A 21,045-nucleotide genomic window follows, 5' to 3' on the forward strand; every position below is an offset into this window, starting at 1 on the left:
TCTCTCTCTCTCTCTCTCTCTCTCTCTCTCACACACACACACACACACACACACATCCCGCCACTACCGGTATCTGGGTGTTTTCCTGAGGTGAGGGAGTTTGGCCAGAATTGCCCTCACTGACCCTGCTGCTCCCAGCAAATGCAGGCTCCACTGGACAAGGCAGACCTACACCCAAGCACCGGAGGGTATGCTCCTTCTGTAACAGTCTCTGCTGAGACTGAGAAGATGGGCCCCAACCCTCCCGGCCTATCCCAGGCACGGACACCTCAGCCCATATCCAGACTGACCTGACCTGGATTCTTAACCTGGAAGAATAAAGGGCACAGAGTGGCAGGTGCCAGGAGGACCCACACTAGGCCCCATGGTTTGTCATTACTAGGCTCACTCCTTTACTAGAGGGATCCCCAAAAGCATGATTACTGTTGGTAGGACTGGGTACAAACCTTCCTAGAAATAGAGGGAAAAGACCATTCAAGATTGTTCCCAAGAACCTGTGCTGACAGGCCATTGAGTACTCGTGGAGGGGTCGGTGTGCAGAGCAAGCCTGGCCGTGTGACCAGAGGAGAGCTGTGGAAGGTGCCTACCTCAAAGCAGTAGTCCTGACCCAGGATGCTGCTGTGAACAGGCTTGATGATCACCTCCTCCTCCATGCTGAGGTCCAGTGCCTCCACTGCGCTGCTGGGGCTGAGTAGGGACTCGTGTGACCGAGACTCCTTCAGCCTTGGCATCAGATGGGACCTGCAGAAGTAAGGAACATCAAATGGGACTTGATAATATCTGCACCAAGCAGATTTCCATTCCTTTGTCAAGTTGTCTTGCCTCTGTCCCACTGCTCCCCTTCCTCCCAATCCCACTCTCCTCTTCAACAGACAGGTCTGGAGGATTGTCACAGAACTTCCCACCACACTGCAGCTGCTGAGGAGTCTGTGTCCACTTGGGGCTGGGGAAGGATCTGGCCTGGCCCTTCAGTGGCCTCACAAACCTGAAAGAAAGAGCTGTGACCTTCTAGTCCTCTGAGGCCTTTGCCATCTTCCCTGCCCTCTGCCTGGTCTTTGCCCTAGCATTCATCAAGACTGTCACCGCCAGTGAAGCCCTTTCTCAGGCACTGCCCCCCCCCACACCCACAGGAGGCAGGGAACCTCAATTTTCTACACAGCACCAGAAACTCTGGCACTAGGCTGGGGTTCATATACCATGAATTTTGAGGCCCAAGTTATGGTCATTGAACCCCAACTCAGGCCTAGACACAAGACACCAAGATGCCACCTGATAATCAAGTAAAGACGGGTCCAGGCTGGCTCCGGTAGGCTTGGCATTAGAAATGTACAACTCTTAATGCAGCCCCAGGTAAGCCATCTCCATTTCCCCAGCCCTTGCAGAACAGCCACCTAAGCCAACCCCAGGAGACCCATTAACTTTCTCACAGTGCCTGTCTAACCCAGTACAAAGGTGCCCTCTGAGCTCCAAGGGGATGGGCAGAACCAGAGGGAGCTGAGGCAGGTCCAAGCTGGCCAGGAACTCACTCATGCTCCTCCATTCAGCACTCCCTTCGCGGTGTGCGGCATGGCCTAGGCCCACTGGCTGCACAGCAGAGGGTGTGCCTGGGACAGTCTGCCACACCCACCACCCAGGACCAGAGGGGGCTGCTGGTCCTGTACAGCCTGAGAAGGCAACTGGGGCTCCGGAGTTTAAAATGGGCGTTTGTTCCTGTCCTGGACCTAAAGGCCCCTCTTCTTGTCTTCTCCTGGGCTGCCCCAAATTACAAAAGTGAACCATGGTCTATCTGTTCTGCCATGGGATTTTAGCTGTTTAGACAGGCTTTTCTCTAGATCTGACTCCCGGCTCATACCACTGCCGTAAGTGAGCAGCCTACCTCACAAACCACCTGTCTTCATAACTCAAAACTCAACGGAAGTTACCTCCTGCCTCAGATGCCAGAGAAGTCACTTGGCCTAAGAAGAGTTGAGCTCCTCCTCCCTTTGGTCTGATAGCCAGATATGGTTAGGAGCCCAGTTAGGAAAACGGAGGAGCCAAAGAGCTGGAATCACCCTCTGGTCGCTGGGAACAGAAGTGTGAGGCACAATTTATCATTCAGGGCCTGCTCAAATGAACCTGGAGCTGGAGGAGCCCAAAGGCCAGATCCCAAACAACTAGGGCTAGAACCAGTGATTGTAAAACCGTTGCCTCCCTCTCTTCCCCGGGCTGTCCCAGACTGTTTCAGCTGGCCTGAGCCTCCCTGGGAAGACTCCCGGAGAAACAGGGCTGAAGGACGCTCAGAACCCTTAGGGCATCTGAACTGGCCTAGCCCAACTGGCTTGCCTATCTCCCTACAGACTGCTCCATGAAGGAGACATGGAGCAGAGCATATTTCTAAGGGCTCCCTGGCTTGCTGCTCCTGGGTAGCAGGGCCCTTGGTGGTGGTGGCAAGACTTGAAGGATTATGCATTTGTGTTTCCTTCCCTGAGCTGGGAGTCAGTGTGCTACCCCTCTGTCCTTCAGGTTCCTGACACACAATCTCAGCTTACTCCATACAGGTCCAGAGGGAGCTGGTCTGTTGCAACCCACTAGGGTATGCCTGTGGGGACTGATGGTAAGAAGAACAGAATTTAGTAAGGGGAATGGTCATTTGGTCAGGTCGTAGATCCAGCAGGGCCATCGTATGGCTTCAGAAGCTCCTCTCCAGGAAGCCAGTTCTGTCCTGTGTCTGCAACACCTCTGCCCCACCATGCCTTCCACTCATACACATAGTTGGGTCACTTCTTTTCTCACCTCCAGCCTTTGACATGGCATCAAGAAGCCTGAAGCAAGGAGGGAGATGAGCACCCCGAACCATCCTGGTTCCAAGGGGGCAATGAGTGGGCACAGTTTCCCTCATTAGGGAGTTCAGGTGATGGGAGGTAAGCAGCATGCCTGCCTGGGCCATTCTACCCCGGGTGAGAGGTGTTCTTAACTATGCCCCCACTAGCACAGACTGGACACTTGGCTGGCTCAGCAGCATACAGCCCTACCAAGAGCTTCATTCACAGAAGGGAAGGTGGACTCAGAAAGCTGTTTGATCTGCCAGAGGCTACCCACTGGGAGACCTGCCCAGTCCTGTCCTCAGCTGCCAAGTGCAGTCAGTGTTTAAGGCTGATGGATTGTACAAAAGGCCTCTACCACTCCCTACCCATGGCTGACCAAGGTTGGGTAAAGCAGGGAAAGCAACCAAATGCAGGGCCATCTAGCTCCTTCCCTGACCTCTGTAGTCACTGGAGATCAAAGCCTTGGTCCTTCTGGCAAGGTGACACTAAAGGAAGTAAAATGTCTCTAGCTGGGACCTCCACCTGAGGATCAACTCCACAGCCCAGATCTGAACATCTCCAACAACCTTGCAGGAATTCTGTGTGACTATACTGTACTCAAAGAAGCTAGATCATATGTCTACAACAGGCCCAGGTCTGAAGCCATGTGTGTGTCCTCACCAGAGAACAGCCAGTACCCTGGAAAAGGATTAACACTGGGCCATCAGCTACATCACATATATCACCTCATAGAACCTGCAAAAGCCCAAGAGACAGTGAGCAGATTGCCATCCTATTGTTGTTTGGGTCCATTTCCTATCTGAGAAAGGAGGGACTCTGCCCCAAGCAGAGAACAACAGGACTGGATACATACTGAGGAAGGGTTGCAAGAGCAAGATTTGGAGATGGGTACTCACTTCCTAGGCCTTTGAGTTGTGATGAGATTCAGGTTCCAGCCCTGGTCCCACACTCTGGGCTGCCCCACCCCGGGGATTCCTTGTGTCTTCTCAGCAGCCCCCTAGCACTTGGCTACTCTGCCTTTTTCCACCAAATTCAACATCCAGCATCAAGCACTTTCATGCAAGTTTTTTTTTTCCAGATCCCAGAGTAATCAGGGACATTAGCCAGGTCACATTGTTGTCCCTACTCCTTGTGGGTAGGCTGGGTTTGTCTTAGCTCCAGTGTTCAGAGCCTCAAGAGTTCTTGGGTTAAAGCCCCCTAAGATCCAGCAGCCCAGCTCAATCATCACTGATGGAGGTCAAGTCAGCTAGGACTAGGGCAGACCTCCTGAGTCCAGGTGCTTCCCTAGGAGAAGTGACAAAGATGACTCAAAAGAGGGTGACCATGGCTAATTCCCGAGAGCAGTGTCCTGAAGCTGCCCAACCCCAATAATCTTAGCAGAGAGGACGAAGAGGCTCATTTCCTCGTCTGTGGCAGTGTTTCGGTCCATCCTGACCCTTCTGGACCTTTCCAAACACAGAAAGTTCTTTAGCCCTACAGTGGCTCTCCAGGAACCAGAGGCCCTCTCACCATACACATGGGATGGAATCACACGCCTTCTGGCCAGGAGTTTCCCAGATACTCACTGGTCAGCCAGACCAGTTAGTCTGATCTACACTGAACTCCTCAGCTTAGAGCTGATCTGACCAGGCCCTAACAGTCTGCAGGGAAGAAGGGAGTGACTCAATGGCATCTCCCCCTCCCCAACCACTGATTCTGCCCTTCCACAGAGTATAACTCACTCCATTTCCTCCTCCCCCTCAGAACCCCAGACCCAAGGTAGTGGCCAAACATTCAAAGATCACTTTGGGGGGGGGGGGGGCTGGAGAGATGGCTCAGCGGTTAAGAGCATTGCCTGCTCTTCCAAAGGTCCTGAGTTCAATTCCCAACAACCACATGGTGGCTCACAACCATCTGTAATGAAGTCTGGCGCCCTCCTCTGGCCTTCAGGCATACAAACAGACAGAATATTGTATACATAATAAATAAATATATTTTAAAAAAAAACAAAGATCACTTTGGCCAATGACCAAGATGCCTTCACTTCTGTCTAACGCAACTGTATGGCTTCAAAGGCCACCCCACACTGTGCCTGGCCTCTCCAGGTACACGCGCTGCCTGAGCCCTCTCCACACCACCATGTTTGTCTCCTTTAATTCTCACAGGCCCTGTTGGGCCTGAGGACAGCACCCTCTCAAGGATCTGCAGCAGCAAGTGACTGCAGGAGACCCCCCACAGCTCAGAGGAGCCCAAGGTGTCTCTACTAACACTGCCCCAGCCTCAGCCTGGCCTGTCAGCCCACAGAAGACACTGGGCACTAGCGAGTGCAAAGGCCATCGCAGTGCCGACTCATTTGTGACACCCTCATTCCAGGGCCCAGGAAATGTAGGCATGGGCATTGGGGGGGCACTGCTGGAGGCGGAGCTAGCCCCAACAGCAACTGATTGTGAGGCCCAGAAGCAGGAACAAGGGGACATTGTCTGTTCCTGGGGCACAACCTTATCTGATAGCCTCCCTAAAAGCCCACAAGCTGTTGTTCAACTCTGATCTTTTTCTCTAAAAAGGTTAAAGAACACAGAAGTTAGGCAAATTCCCCATTATTTTAATGAGGGAGGGACCCAAAACAAAAACCGAAATAGTTGAAAAGCTCATGGACCAGGAGTGGGCTCACAGCTATGGGTGGGCGAGTTTGCAGAGGAACTCTTGAGGCTCAAGGTGACCATCCAAACCTCAAAGGGACAGAGGCCCCAGGACAGGGTTGGGACCAGGAGAGGCCAGCTACAGTTCAGGCAGGCTCTCTCCAAATGGGGCAGGAAAGGTCAGGAGCAGTGCGGGCAGACCCTTTAAGACACGTGCCGGGCTGAAGACGCCTCAGAGGTTAGAACACCGGCGTGGACCTGGGCTCAGTTTGCAGCACTGACATGTCAGCTCACAACCAACTGTCACTATACTTCCAGAGGATCCATGTCTTCTCTGACCACTGCAGGTACCAGGCTCATATGTGGTGTCCAGACACACAAAATACTCAAACGCACAAAATAAAATATTTTTAACCCAGATAGCACTACCGGGTAACAGGCATACAGGTAGAGAGTAGCCCTGGAGGACACACACCCATGTGCAGGATACTACAGAAATGCCAGCGGGCAGCAAGCCACGCTCTACACCTGACAAATGCAGCATTAAGTGGCGATCATTCAACTCTCTATTGGTAGAGGCGTGGACACAATGCTCAAGGGGGTCACTCTAAAGTCAAATGAGACACTGCAAGAGGGTGTGCTCGTGAGGTAAGTCCAGTGCCAGAACTGGCATCAATCACTGTGACCATCCATCTCTCTTTACCAAGTTTTTAACCACGCAGGGGTCGAGTGACGACAATTCTAGTCTGCCCTTCTGGCATTTCCCAAGCTGATTTCTGATCACATTCTCTAACCATTCAACTCCCTTACTTCTTCCTCCATCTGTAGGAGAGGACCTACAGATCTTAGCTTAGATTTGGTCTTAGCTGCCCAAATGCCCAAGATACCTCATTTTTTTTTTTTTTTGTTTTAAAAGCAGTGAACTTTCTTTAGTTAATTTAAGGGGAAGGAAGGCATGCATCAGGGTTTTATACCAGGCCTGGGACAGGGAAAAAACATGAGCAAAGTGTTTCCAAAGCTGCTGCCGACCCAAAGACTAGAAGTCATATCAGTTCTCGAGTGGAACCCAGCAAACTCTCTAGGTCTCCGCAGGGCTCTGACCTCAGCGGGCAGGCCTCTCGGTACCTGTGCAGCGGGCAGGTCCAGGCAGCAGCACTGGAGCTCTGTTCACAATGTAGACGGCTTCTGGATACGTCCTGGAGCATGTCAGGACAAGGGCACTGACCTCCTGGGAATCAAGTGCTGGACATAAGCTGGGCCACGCCTTGCTGGGAACATCTCTCCTCAGCCCTGTGAGGCCTGAGAACTAGCTACTGAGGCCTGTCCTCACTCCTAGCCCAGCTGGAATCCCAGACAGAGGAAGGAGAACAGACTGAGAAGACAAATACCACCCTAAAAAGGGAGAGAAGCTGGCCAGTCAGCCTGGGAGGCTTCCTGAGAAGAAAGCCTGGAACTTGTCCCCCAGTCCAGGACCTAGTAGAGAGTCACCATGCAGCTGGCTGACGCCTCCCTTCACACAGATACTAAGCCCTGGCCTCTGCCTTCACACTACCCTTGGGACCCCACACCACAGGGCCGAGAATGTGAAGAGAACACTCCCAAAATGGGACAGCTCATGACCGGCTCCATAGGGCCTTAGACTTGGCACCAGAGGTGTCCGCGGGATGGACTTTTATGTTCACCTACCAGGTGTTCTTACCCTAGCACACACATCACCTCACGGCCTTCTCCCAACAACCACACACAGATGCCGTCCAAAGCCGACAGGGTTTCAAACGAGCCAAGGTCAGTAGTGACTGCCACACAACAAGACTCAGCAGGCAGCTTTCAGCAGGTCACACCAAGCTACCTTCCCCACAACCAGGCAGACCTCTGGGACCACACTCACTTTTCACAGCTTAATTCCTCCAGAGGGGATAGGTCAAAAACAAAAAACTTTCCATCTAAGCCCCCGTCATCCTGCAGCCTGAATAATTTTGGGTTTTTAATCAATAGCTGTCAGACTTGTCAAATTACTTTGGGGACCACAAAGCAGTTTTTAAACATTCATAAACCCCAGTAGAAGAGTGAAGTGTCCTGAATTTTAAAAGAACCTAAGAACACTGGCTGGACAGGATGAGATCTGAGTAATTCCAGAGAGAGCTGAGGTCCAGTGGCCGCCACTGCTTAAGCTCCTGGTCCTCAAGGACCTGGTCCTCAGGAGTAAACTCCAGGTCTGTCTGCCACTGAGAAACATCAGAGAGCAAGGCATTTCTGAGCTCAGTCTGCCTCCATCTCCCTGGGGAAAGGGTCTACACCTGCATCCCCACAGAGTCCAATGTCCCTGCATGCCACACAGGACACTTAGGGCTCTGACCCCAGTCATCTTGGCAGCACCTCAGCTTGTCACCCTGTCCCCCCTCCCCCATCTTCTCCTTCCACTGTCTGGAGACGTTTCAAGGCCTTAGCCAAGGTGCTCTCTCCTCTGTAAGTGAGCTCAATGGATCCCAGCCAAGGAAGGACATGCCCAGGTGTCCCTTTGTTTGAGTGTGGAGGTTCCTGACTGCCCCCCAAACCCTACCACAAATACTTCCAAAAACAGCCTCTATGGCCCTGGAAATAAGAATGCTCGTAGAGAATGATCATGAAATAAAAATTTAAAAAAATGGGCTAAAAAGCAAGCCGAATTCTACAGGAGGCAGCTTATCTTGTCTAACTAACCCCCCCCCCCCCAGTCCTCATTTCCAGGGCCTTCCCTCTCTTAGGATGGAATGTGGAGACATAGACAGCACTTTCTGCCTCATCTTCTCCACCAGGACCCAGGTGCCATGCCATATGATTGGTTGTTTCCATCAGGGTGACAGTTAATCGGAGGACGGTCTCCTTCTTAAATCCCTTGGGCCACACTTCTGATAACTGGTTAAAGGTGCTGATCACATGTAAGCCAGTGTTGGGAAGGGTGCCACAAGTAATCCTAGAACTTGGGAGGCAGATGTGGGTGGACCAGGAGCCCAAGAGCTGGCATTTGGGCACTACTGCTGTGGAACAAGCCACCCAGTAGTGTGCTATTGGTCTAGAGCCCCTGTAGTCAGATCTGGTAGCCTCTATGCCCTGCCTTACTAAGGCCTTCTGGTCTCTTTTCCAGCTCCTTTCGGATACTCCTGGCTTCTCCCTGACCCAATGCCATTTCAAAGATGCCTCTCTCATTCAGTTCAGATTCTTCCTCCCTGTTCCTACAGCAAGGCTCCTAAAAATGCTTCTCTGCCAAATGATCCCAGATAACCTCACTGGCTCTGCCCTCCACCAAGAAACAGGCTAAAAAAGACAGGTCATCTTGAGCAGACATCTCTAAGACCCCTGCTCAAGGAGGACACATCTGGAAATAAGCATGCCCACTGAGACGCCAACTCCCACTGGGGATGGAAGGCTTTGTGGCCACACAAGGTCCATGTCAGCACCCCTCAGGAGACACAAGTAGTAGACACAAAGGCCACGGGCTATCCTGTGGCTACACTACACCTGTTCTGAGCAGGGAATATAACAGTTCAACACCTCCCTTACACCACCCTCCAGCCTGCAGACCCCCATGGGCAACAGAGCTACGGTATCTAAGCTGCAGCAGGAAGCAGCCAGGTGCACTCATGGGTAGCAAATCAGAAAGAGGGTACCAACTGACAAGCCAAGCTCCTATACTACAAGACTAGAACCTTAGGGGGAACAAAAACATATCAAAGAAAAGCAGGGGGTGTTGTGATATTTCACTTGTATTTTAATAAATAAAGCTTGCCTGAAGATCAGAGAGTAAAACAGCCCCACTGGTCAGCCTTACAGACCAGGTAGTGGTGACACACACCTTTAATCCTAATAGCTACACTAGTTTACCATAGAAACCAGGCGGTAGTGGTACACACCTTTAACCCCAGCACTAGAGAGGAATACAAAATGGGAGGAGACAGCTCTCACTCACAGTCTCATTCTGAGGATTCCTAGAGGCAGAATCGCCATTTTGGACTGAGGTAGAGGTAAGGGCCATTGGCTGGCTGCTTTGCTTTTCTGGCCTTCAGATTGAACCCCAATATCTGTCTCTGGGTTTTTATTAATCATGCTACACAGGAGGTGCTCTCAAGTCCCCACACAGCCATCTGCTGCTGAGCCACCCACCCAGGAAGTGCACCAAAGCACTGGTTCCCTTTGGTTCTTCTGCACCTCACTACAGTTAAGGACTTAAAGATGGCCTTCATAGTCTCTCTTTGCCACAAAATCCACACTAGCTGACTCTTGGATACACCAGAATGGTCTGTCATAAGCTGTAGTCCAAGGCATCCCAGCAGTTCAGGCAAACACGCTTAAAGAAGATAGGTGTTTACCAAGGCAGCTGGTTGGCCCTGCTCAACCCTTCTGGTAACTACTGTATGGGGCAGCCCATCTTTACTCAAGGTGAACCACACCTGCCAGATGGTGGTGGCGCACGCCTTTAATCCCAGCACTCAGGAGGTAGAGGCAGGAAGATCTCTGTGAGTTTGAGGCCAGTCTGGTCTACAGAGCTAGTTCCAGGACAAGCTCTAAAGCTCCAGAGAAACCCTGTCTAGAAAACAAAAAACAAAAACAAACCAAACAAACAAACAAAAAAGATGAGCCACTCCTGAAAGGCAGGCTCATTTCTGAGCTGAGTGCCCAGCATGGTGGCACACACCTGGAATCCCAGCAGCTAGGAGGCTGAGGCAGAAGAATTAAGTTTCAGGCTAGCCTAGGCTATAGGTTACACCGCAAGATGCTTTTGCGGGGGGGGGGGGACACGGACACGGGGACACGACACGACCAAACCAAAAGAAACAAAAGAATTCACCATCTCCAGCTCATACTGAAAACTGGCTCTGCCCAGGGTCACAGGCAGTATGGCCTGTGAGGAGGCTTGGGCATATGGCTCCAACTACAAACTCTTCTGCCTGTTTGGTGATGCCTCAGATTTTCACCAAACTTACAGAAATTATGTGGTGAAATGTACCAACTTTAAGTAACCATAGGAACTGTGGGTGGTAAGAGCTACCCTGAACCCTGCCTTGCCACCAGGTGACCCTGGAACATAGTGGGAAAGGCATTTTGCAAGCACAGTCTCACTTGCCCCCGGTGTGGTAAGGAGTGAGGGCCACACCAGACAAGAAGGCTCCAGGGAAGACCATCGTATCAAAGCCATCTGGTCTCTGACGAGCTCTCCAGCTGCAGCCAACACACCAGGACAGACACAGCCCAGGAGCCGAAGGGGGGTGGGGGGAGGAGGTAACAACAAGGCTGCTGGAAGAAGATGGTAAGGCCCAAGCAGGAGAAAAACGCAGCTTTGCCCAGCCCAGCTGGACGACCAGAGCAAAGGCCGGGCTCTCAGCGATCAGACTGCTCCCAGCAGTTCCTGGCCTTTCCCTGTTTACAGTGCCTAGGGACCTGCAGAAAGCATCACCACCAGGTCCCCTCCTCGCCTGGAAACAAACAGCAGTTGCAGGAGCAGCACTCATGCTGGTTTCCCGCTTGAGACAGACCCATCCCAACTGCTTCCAAGTTCTCGGGCAGTAGTGACTATCTGGGTAGAGCCATCATCACTGGAAAGTTGAGACCCTCTCAGACTGGGCACCTGTGACAATCACTTCCTGGGACAAGGAGGCTCGATGGCTCCCTTCACCCAACCTTCACTAAGGCTGCTCACCATGCTTGGTGAGTTTACCAAGTTTACCAAGTTTTACCAAGTTGGGGACAGAGGCCAGACCTAGCCACTGGCTAGTCCCCACCAGCCTCTAGTTTTGTGCTCCCTCAGCTTCTAGACACAGCACTCCAGTCCCATCCACTGGGACCAATCATGGCTAGTTAAACAAAAGCCATGTTCCAACTCTCTGTAACGCTTTCTTAAAGGGCCAGTGTCACAAGCTGTGGGAACTTAAAGGCACAGATCCCCTTTTCTGTCCAGGAGGCAGGAAAAATGACACAACAGCCCATGAGTCACATCAGATTAGCAGCCTTAGACTTCTGAGGGGGAAGGCAGGAGTCAAATCTAAACTTCACTTGAAGGACCCAAAGCATCTGAAACAGAAACAGTGAGATTAAACGGCGGGGAACACTGCCAGCTCTGAAAAATCCTACTTACCAGACACAGGCTCAGCACTCCTGGCGCTGGGCTCTATGCCCCACAACTCCCCAGACAGGCACTACCATCATCACCTTCCAGATGAACACTGAGGTCAAGAGAGGACTTCCCCAGATTCGACCTACAGAGATCAGTGTGAGCAGAGGACTCCAGCTCTACCCTCCGGTCCCTTCCAAGAGACCAGCTTTTGCCTATTCCAACCTTAGGTCTCACAAGATCCACACCCTTCAGTCCCTTTTCTTCTAAGAAAGGGCGGCACGAAATCATTTGTCTAACATGCCCAGCCACTGGGCTTTCAGGCTGAAACCCAAACGCCTGTGAGGCCTCTTCTGCTTCTTCCTCTACCTTACATTATGACAGGAGTCGAAAGGAGACAAATGCCAGGAGAAGCAGAGCATCAGGAAAGGGAAGAGGATGGTCTGCAGCCTACACAGGTTCTCAGTTCCCCACAAACAGGTAGACCACAGAGGCAACAGGTGAGATTCAATGTCCTTTTTAGCCCAAGACTCAGAACACTGAGTCTGTCTACAGGGATGGAGGGGAGAGCCACAGAATGGCAGCTGCCACCCCCCTCCCCAGCATGGGCAAGGGAAGAGGGATGGAAAGATGCTTAACTGCCTGGACCCTGGAACCTCGTCTGGGAAGGCTGACAAGAAGGGTGAGTCATTCTGACCCAGAATGACTGGGTTTAATGGGTGCTGTATGGCTCACCTGAGCCTGGAGCCCCACACTGCAGGGGTTAAGACTCGAGGATTTGATGCTTCACTGTTTCTACAGAGTCTGGAAATCAAGTCAGTCTGAGGATCTATAACTGTCTACATTCAAATCTGAGCTGTACCACTTGCTACCATGTCTCAAGCCTCCCTCAGTTTCCTCCTTTGTAAAATGGGCCATTTCAAAATAGCATTCACTTCCCAGGATTCAGAGTCACCCTGGCTTCAGTGAGCACTTCACAGAGGCCTGAAAGAGTGGCTGAAGGAGTTAGCCCACTGAGAGGGACAAGCGTCCAGGGTAATGATGTGGGCAAACCATTTCTGCTCTGGGAAAGAATTTTCAGAGATCCCTAGCAGGATGGCTGAGATGACTGCCTTTCCCTGGAGACAATGAAGCCTGAGAAAGGATGAGATCTAGTCAAACTCTCTGAAGCAGCACACAGCCCACTTTGGAGTTCAGGCCCAGTTGAGGCCCACTGAGTAGGCAGAGGGCAAGAAGGAAGGGGCCCTAAGCCTGGCGGTCTTCTTAGGAGGCAACCTCAGGCTTCACTCCCATGGTAGAACCTGTCTCATACCTGAAGTTTGGATCTCAGCTCCACCCCCTTCCTAGGTGCCTTGCCAGCTTGTGAGATCAACTAGATCGCCAACTAGCTCGCGCCACAGCCACACAAGCAGCCTACAACCTACAGCTGCTGCACACAGAGCCTCCTCAATAGCTAGGGGTCCCCACAACACAAACACCCCAAGGCCCACCAAGCTTGAGGCCTATAGGTCCTTAAAGCTTGATGCATCTGATTGGGGGGTGGGGGGGCGCAGTACCCGAGTGACTAGGTCCAGAGCAGCAGGACTATCTCCAGTCCTGGCACAGTCCATGGCCGATTCTCAATGCAGCAGGAGACCCAGGGCTTTTGCATGCCTCAGCTACAATTCTGCCCATGCTTCTTAGCAACTGCGAGCCCTGTAGTTTCTAGGGCTTCTGTTTCCTTGTATGTAAAATTAAACAACATACCCCTCAACTGAAGACAGAATAGGTTAAAAACAGCTAGCCAAAGCAGAAAAAGCATTTAACCAAGCAAATGGGACCCCGAAAGACACAAACACTTCAGCTATTCATTCAACAGGCACTGAGAACCCACTAGGCTGCAAGTTGTCCCTAACCCTGCCCAACAAATAAAAACACAGTCTAAACTCTCCCCAGAGCCAGCAAGGCCTTGGGACAGAGGCCTCACAATGTGCCTAAAAATTTCTAGCCTAAAGAAGTCTACCTCTATTCTGAGAAATACCCTGGAGAGGTCATAGACCCAGCAGGCCCAGATGTAGGGCCTGGGGTCCAGGGAAAAGCATGGGAATAAAGAATCAGTGGAGTCAGGAGAGTCATCAGGAATCTGAAAAAGTAAAACATACGCAGGGCAGATGAGTGGAGCCCCAGAAAGCTGCTGACATTTGGGGGATGCAGAAGCCACTGAGGAGGGCTAGGTTTCCTGAAGCATGCTGGTGAGGCTTTGAGACAGCTTCTGTCCCTATCAGGTTTCTGATCACCAGAGGCCTTAGGGTTGCAACAGCCAACAGCACCTGTGACACCAGGACCCCCATCCTTCACAAGTCTTTGTGTTAACTTTCCTCTAGGCTCACAGGGCTCTGGTTTTGGAAGAAAAAATTGCTTCCCTGTGGTGATGTCATCCATGCCCCCCAGCTTTAAATACCCCAGTGTGCTCACAACTCCAACTTTGCACTACATCCTCCCTGGAGCTCCAGCCTCCTAGCTCAAGGGTGAGGCACATCCCCACCCTTCTCCATGCCCCAGAGAACCTCAGGCCTAAAAGAACCCCTTTCCCCAACCTAGCCTCTCCAGCAGGAGCTGCCCCTGCCTTAGACTTCCCCACTCTTCTACAAATCAGAGGACTCTTCAGGAAGGTGAAACCCTGAAAACCTTCCAATGAGAGCTGGAGAGATGGTTAAGAGCACTTGTTGCTCTTGCAGAGGACCCAAGTTTATTTCCCAGCATCCACATGGTGGCTCACAACCATCCACAACCCCAATTCCAAGTGATCTGACACTCTCTGACCTAGGTGGGCACCAGACACATGGTGCATATATGAAGGAAAAACACTCACATGTTAAATAAAGTTAGAATAAAACAACAACAGCAAAAACCTTCCAGTGACTCCTGGATGACTCTGCAGTAGGACCAGGTGAACTCTGAACCCCTCCCCAAATGGGAAGGCCTACATCTGCTCTAAAAACGCTTCACTCTTTACTAGTGAAGCTAGCCCTGAGCTTCTGGGCCCCACCTGCCTTGAGGATGCTGCACCTGCAAGAAGAGTTCTTACTTTACCCCACTTTCGAATTACATGGCGCCTGTCCTCTCTTGGAATTCATCTCTCCTTACTCCACGTCAGGCCCTGTCCTGCCTCCATCATTCCTCAGCAACATGCCTGGCTTGTTTCCTTGGGAGCATCTTGCTCGTTCAGCCAACAAATATTTACCAGGTGCAAACTATGTGCCAAGTCCTATTTGAGACACGGGGGTCAGACACTGATCAAAGCCAGTCCCCGACTTGTAGGCGGGTGTCGCTTACTTACTTTTACCTCTGTCTTACCACACGGGAAGCTGTGTATGGCCAGAGTCTATGGCTGCTGCATCTGTCTAAGAGTGTTTGGTATGATGTAAACTCTATTAATAAACCAGCACAAGCAAATCAAGGACCAGAGTAGCCAAGAAACCAAACTCAGAAAGACATGAAATCCAGAGTCTGCCGGTCCCTTCCCTCAGGTGAGAAGGGAGGGCTTCAGAGCTGCAGGGGCCTAGTGGCTCCATCCTTGGGGACTGATGGATGCACATGTAGCAGTTCGATTTAACTGCTGGAATACAGAAGGGTGCTGCACTCCAGAGTACTAAGAAAGTCAACATCCTTCTGATGTTCTCTGCTCGAGCAGAAAAAGAAGAGAGTGGCCCTTAGTGTCAGGATCAACGCAAGTTACAGAAGTAAAGCTTTTCTCTTACAGATGTAACAATAAAGACAGACTTCATTAAATCTGTTTCCAAGAGGCAGAGGCAGGAAGAACCACAGGGCTGGGGAGTGGGCAGCTTTGCTGAGAGCCCAGGAAGCAGTTGGTTAGAGTCCCTTCTTCAGAGGTCACTTTCCCAAACTGCAGCTTCTCTGGGCCAGAATCAAGAGCTAGAGCATGGGGCACCTGCTGGTTTCCAGGTCCTTGTTCCCTAAGGACAGGGCTTGGCTGCAATGGCATGGGAGCAATCTACCCGGCAGCCCTAGCCCCACCCCTATTCTCCCTCCCCCTTTCCCCTCTCTGGTGAGAGCAGGCGTATATGGAGAGGTCTGGTTAGGCCTCAGTTCACCACTGCAGTTCACTGACCAGTTCTCCTAGTGACACACCTCCAAGGAGAACTAGCCCCTCAGTCTCCAGGCCCGCCCAGCCCCCACACCTGGCTGAATGCACAGGATAGGAAACAGAAACCTGTGTCCTCTTCTTCCTTCCCTGCACGTCCAGGCACAGACCTTGGCAATGGTAGGAGTGTAGGCCCCTCTGCTGACCTGGGTACCTGAGGCCCAGGAGCCAGATGAGGTTTCCGAGGATGGCTGGGCCTCCAGGGAGTGGCACCTCCAGTCCGGCACAGGATCTTGCCAAGGCTGTCACTGAGGAGTCCAAGGCCACAGAGGCCCATTCCCAAGGGTTGTGTAGACCCAGGTGGCCAGGGTGGATATCTAAGAGGTAAACCCGAAAGGCTCCCCCTTACCACAGAGCACAACTGAGTCCATGTCTTCCACACTGAAACTCCCCAAATGTCTTAAACACATAGAGTCGACAACATCTGGAGATTTCCGGGTTCCCCAAAGAACAAGAGGAAAATTACAGTCTTCCACACAGGTAACCACAAGGCCTCCAGGTCCAAGAAGTCAGAAGGGTTCTTGTAAGTAAACAGCTTCTCCTAGCCCGCGGCAGCAAGCTCCCAGGGTCTCTGCGGGTGTAGGACTAGCAGTAGCAACTCCAGGAAGCCCTTGGCTCAGAGGTTCTTGCAAGCACCTCCCCTGGAGTGCTGGCTCTGCCCTCTGGAGTCCCGCCCCTGGGCCTCTGCGCTAGCCAATGCCCAGCAGTCCCAGTTGGATGCATTCTGGTCTCAGATCAAAAGATCAGTCTTGGGAGGGCCTTCCCACTCTCCACCCCCACGTCCATTATCACCCAGCTTCATTTTCTTCATAGCGGGGATCTGAGGTCATTCTGCTTTTTTTGCTGTAGTCTCCCCCTCCCTCAAGAACCTAACCAGTCCAGCCCAATAAGCCCAGAACACCTTGAGCAGTGTCTGCCAAAAAGCAGAAACTCGATAGGCATTTGGAATCTATGAACCTATTTTCCTAGCTGGTCTGAGAAGGGCCAGCCAGAGCTATATTAAGGAGGAGTTAGAGCATCAAATTTGAGGGAATCCCGGTACCTCTCCGCCCTCTTTCCACCCAAGCAGTCCAGATCTCCACCCAGGAAGCTGCACGCTCCAGGGCACTCTCTTCTGGCCCCACCTCCCAGGCCTGGAGTAGGCCCTTCCCTTCTCTTCCCAGGCCGGGTGCTTTCTGTTTCAACTGGCTTGAGACCTGTGGCTGGCCTCCAGTGCAGGCTGGAACAGGGAGAGGTGAAGTAGTAGGGATGGGGACAATCTGGAGGGAATGAGGGGCTGAGAACTCTGGCTTGGTCCTCATGTGCCTTTGCAACCTCCCTCCAGGCTCCCTGCAATCCCAACAGCACCCTCCAACTATAGCTGAGCTATAAAAGTATACTGTGGCCGGGCGGTGGTGGCGCACGCCTTTAATCCCAGCACTCGGGAGGCAGAGGCAGGCGGATCTCTGTGAGTTCGAGACCAGCCTGGTCTACAGAGCTAGTTCCAGGACAGGCTCCAAAACCACAGAGAAACCCTGTCTCGAAAAACAAAAAAAAAAACAACAAAAAAAAACAAAACAAAACAAAATAAAAGTATACTGTGGATTCAGATGGGCACTCACTGCAGGAGAGAGGTGAGAGGGACACAGCTCCACCTAGCTCATACTAGCACAACCAGAAGAACAGCCAGGGCAAACATCCCTCCCTCTTAGAGGCACTACCACCACTTCCAATCAGAAGGACCTCTGGTACCAAGGGCAGCTCAACTCCTTGTACTCCTTGTTGTGGGTAGCTCCTGGGTCCCAGTCTTTTCACTTTGAGATGGTTTCTCTACTGCAGAAAGTGGCTGGGCCAAGAGGGCAAGGAGATAGTTAAAGGGAATGATGTAGGCAAGCTGGTGAGTGGTGACCAGATATTTACAGGAGCCCAATGTGAAGACCCATCCTCACCACACCACATACAGCCTCACTAAAATGCATTACTGCAGTGCTGTAGTCATGTGAAGGGACTCCTAGTCAACCAGACATTTTTGCTTGGTTCACCCTTTCCTACACCACAAAGGCAAGCCACAGCCCCAGGCTCCACTTACTAGTCTTCTAGCACTATGGGGTCAACCCCCTTCCCTTAGAGCCACAGGCAGAAGGGCGGATCTAGAGCTTCCCCTCACTCCTGGACTTCAAGTCCCCAAAGGAAACAGAGACCGAAAGGGCTAGTAGGGAAGGCCCCTGGCCAAGGCCATTCCCTCCTGGACTCACCACAGGTTCCAGTTTCGTCCATGACAGCTAGAGTCTGACCTAGAGTGCTCAGGACTCTACAGGGGCAAGCTGGTGATGAAGCTGTCCTATTGGTCCCAGGTGACTCCAACCTTAGGGTACCCATCTTACTCCATCTTGCTGGGCCCCAGTTCTGTATCTGACTGTGTTCTGGGCATGGTGGGCCAACACCACCCCATCTGGCCACACAGGAACCTGCCCACCCCTCAAGATACATGGCCTGGCAGCTCCTAGTCAGCCATGGTCTTCCTCTGGAGTACAGGCTTACCTCCCAGGTTTTTTTTTACCTCCCACCTTTCCTAGCAGGAAGAGGTGACAACGTATTTACAAATGGGACCAGTAAAGGCACCCCTGGTTCCATAGTGGCTAAGCCAACAGGAAATGAGCAAATAGAGCCTGCTGTCCAAGCACCAGGCATTGGCTCCGAGCCAGACCGTCTACCCCCAGTTTCATGATTGTGCATGCAATAAAAAGCAAGATAGCCACTCCCCATATTCAGTCACTGCACAAATGTCCCAACTACATCTGAAGGCAGGTGTGCCTCATTCAAATACTCCTAATTGGAAGCCCTCCTAGACTCTTCCACGCAGGAAGCCATTCCCTGCCAGTGGACCACATTTTCATTCAATCCTCCTGCCTCAGCCTCCCGAACACTGGCTTACTGCAGAAATCATAAACATGTGCCAACACGTTCGGTTTTTACCTAATTCTACAATCTTGCAGCAAGCAATGCCTTAGAGCAGAACTTTCTGCTCTGTGTGACAGCGGTCACAGGACGGGGTACAGGTAACAAAAGCAGAGGTGGGCTGTATCCTAAGTTGGGCTTCTACACTCACCAGCTGTCTGGTCTTGGAGAAGGTATATCTTTTACACCTCCCAGCCCCAGCTAGGGGCACACACAGCCTTAGAACGGACAGGCCTGAGGGCGAGCCTTCCTGAACAGGCCCTATCAAACCCTACCACTCAGCTTTTGGGGCCAAGGATAGTAAACTCTAGTAGACCCTTCCCTTCCTCATGGCCACACCCCATGCCTGGTTGCTCCACCCTTTCAAAGCCCAGCTAGGCTCCTCCCATTTAAAGGAACCCTTCCCCCACCCCACCCCCACAGGCCTGCACGCTGCTTCTTGATCTGCCAGGTCCTCCTTGGGGTCTATTCATCTCTGGATCAAGGCGCAAAGAGCATACACACCCTTCAGGCCAGTCAGAACTCAAGGCCTGAAAGTTGTCATTACCAACCAGGTACAGTCTCTGTAGTACTCTGGAAACGTCTCCCTGAAGGATGTGAAAGGAGAATGAGCCCCAGACTATGAAGACACTTCAAGGCCTTGTTTGCACATCCCTGGCTCATCTGCACTGTCAACATGACTAGCTCTAGAATCACTAAGGTGACTGGTGATGTACACCTGTGCTAGGCCACTGAGGGTATCTCCAGGGATGATGTGCTGAGGGAGAGGAAACCATCCCACTGGCAGGGAGTCACATGTGTCTGCAGTGCACTTGCCCTCTGTTTTCTAAGGGCCAGGAAGCGAATAGCACTCCCCTGCCAGAGTCTACCCCTAAGCTGATCTCGCTCTCGGCAAGGGGGGGGGGTGTCCACATACCCAATGAACTCTTTGAAACTACCAGCAAAATACATACCCCCTCTGCTTCTGCCATGCATCTGGTCACAGCAACTGCAAAAGTAATTACCACAGTTACGTATTCCTCTCTCCTTTCTGTAGGCTGCTCTCTAAGGACACACACACCCCGGAGAAGGCGCTGCTATAGTCCAGAGACCTCAGGACGAACCTGTAAGTCATTCAGGGCAGTGAGGGACCACTGCAGAGGAGTCAGTCAGGCCTGGCTCTCAAGGACAAGGGCCTCTATACTCAGCTGATGTTAGACTGAGGGCCAACTCCAGGAAGCACCCCCCCAGCTTCAGCACCCCCCAGCTGTTAATTTATGTACACACATCCATGCATGTATGGCTTTATCAGCACAACAACAACAAAAAAAAACAAAAAAAAACAAAAAAAAAAAACAAAAAAAAAAAAAACAAATGTGTCCTGGCGTCCACTTCGTGCCAAGCTGAGAGGTATTTTACATTCAGTATCTCTGTAAGCCTCCCCGGTCTCTAAACATGGGCACTCACACGTCTGCCTAAAAATGACACGGAAACACAGAGGGGTAGGAATGCTACCCAAGGTCACACAGGAAGCTGGAATTCTGGGCTCCCCAACACTCATTACTCCAGGGTCTATTGTCTGTGCCTCTTTTGCTGAGAACTGTGTGGGTGTTTAAGGAAAGCTGCCATCCCAGAGACCTCAATTCTCTTCTTCTTCTCGACCTGCTCAGTCGTCCCATCTCCTCCAGGTTAAGTCCAGCCAACTCCAGCCTCTGGCCACCTCTACCCTCCACCAGCCTGGATACAGCACCCTCATCTTCCAGGCCCCCAAGCAGGGCTTTGTGGTGAGCAATGTGGCTGGCAGAGAAACCTGGACCCTTTTCCTCTACTGAGATGTTAACACATGTTGGCTCCCCAAATGTAATGTTTCCATTAAAGCGTTTCGTGGGAGTAGACTCCCACCCGTGCGACACCTCCTCTGGAAACACAGAGTAAATTTACTTGAACAAGCAATGAGACATGGTCAGCATTTCCATTCCTACGTGGTCACATTGCCAAGTGCCGGGCAGCAATTCATGGTGTGCCAAGGATTGTGTGTTATCAGGAGGCAAACGGTGACCATAACAGATCCCTAGTGACTGTGCTAGCATTACCTGGTGCTCAATGCTCCCCATCCTTAAGACTTATTCAGAGATAGAGCCACTCACTGAGCTCTAACTAGTGCCTCACTTGTACCCCCAAGTCCTATCCCCAACTCTACTACAGATGACAACACAGTCCCATTAGACAGCCTGCCCAGGCTACTTAGCCAGGGTCAGCAAGCATGGGGAAGACACCTGTCCCTGCCCTTAAAAGCCGGCATCTTGGTGGAAAGGAAAGGCACACCAAACTGATGCCAAGCGAAAGCACATATGAGAAGCTATGGGTCAGAAGAAGCTGCTTATTGTTCAATGTGGGGCCTGACACACCATGGGAATTCTGGGAGCTGAGAATGGGAATGGTCACAGAGAGGTGAGTGACCCAGATCAATCCTTTCTG

The 21,045-nt window shown here is 51.8% G+C and overlaps 1 protein-coding gene across 10 annotated transcripts in view; it reads right to left on the reverse strand.

Moving 5' to 3' along the window:
* Dab2ip (DAB2 interacting protein) overlaps nt 1-21,045 on the reverse strand; it is a 173,154-nt gene that overhangs the window by 23,917 nt on the left and 128,192 nt on the right. For 8 of the 10 annotated variants that reach the window (XM_013345903.2, XM_026789777.1, XM_026789791.1 and 5 more), the window contains one exon: nt 588-741. In XM_013345903.2, coding sequence (XP_013201357.1) covers nt 588-741 — 154 coding nt within the window. Of the gene's footprint in view, nt 1-587; nt 742-15,761; nt 15,972-21,045 lie in introns of those variants that run through there. The other 2 variants (XM_026789796.1, XM_005345977.3) reach the window with 2 other exon arrangements.

Source organism: Microtus ochrogaster, chromosome 4 (assembly GCF_000317375.1).
Source record: "Microtus ochrogaster isolate Prairie Vole_2 chromosome 4, MicOch1.0, whole genome shotgun sequence".
Classification (NCBI taxonomy): Eukaryota; Metazoa; Chordata; class Mammalia; order Rodentia; family Cricetidae; genus Microtus; species Microtus ochrogaster.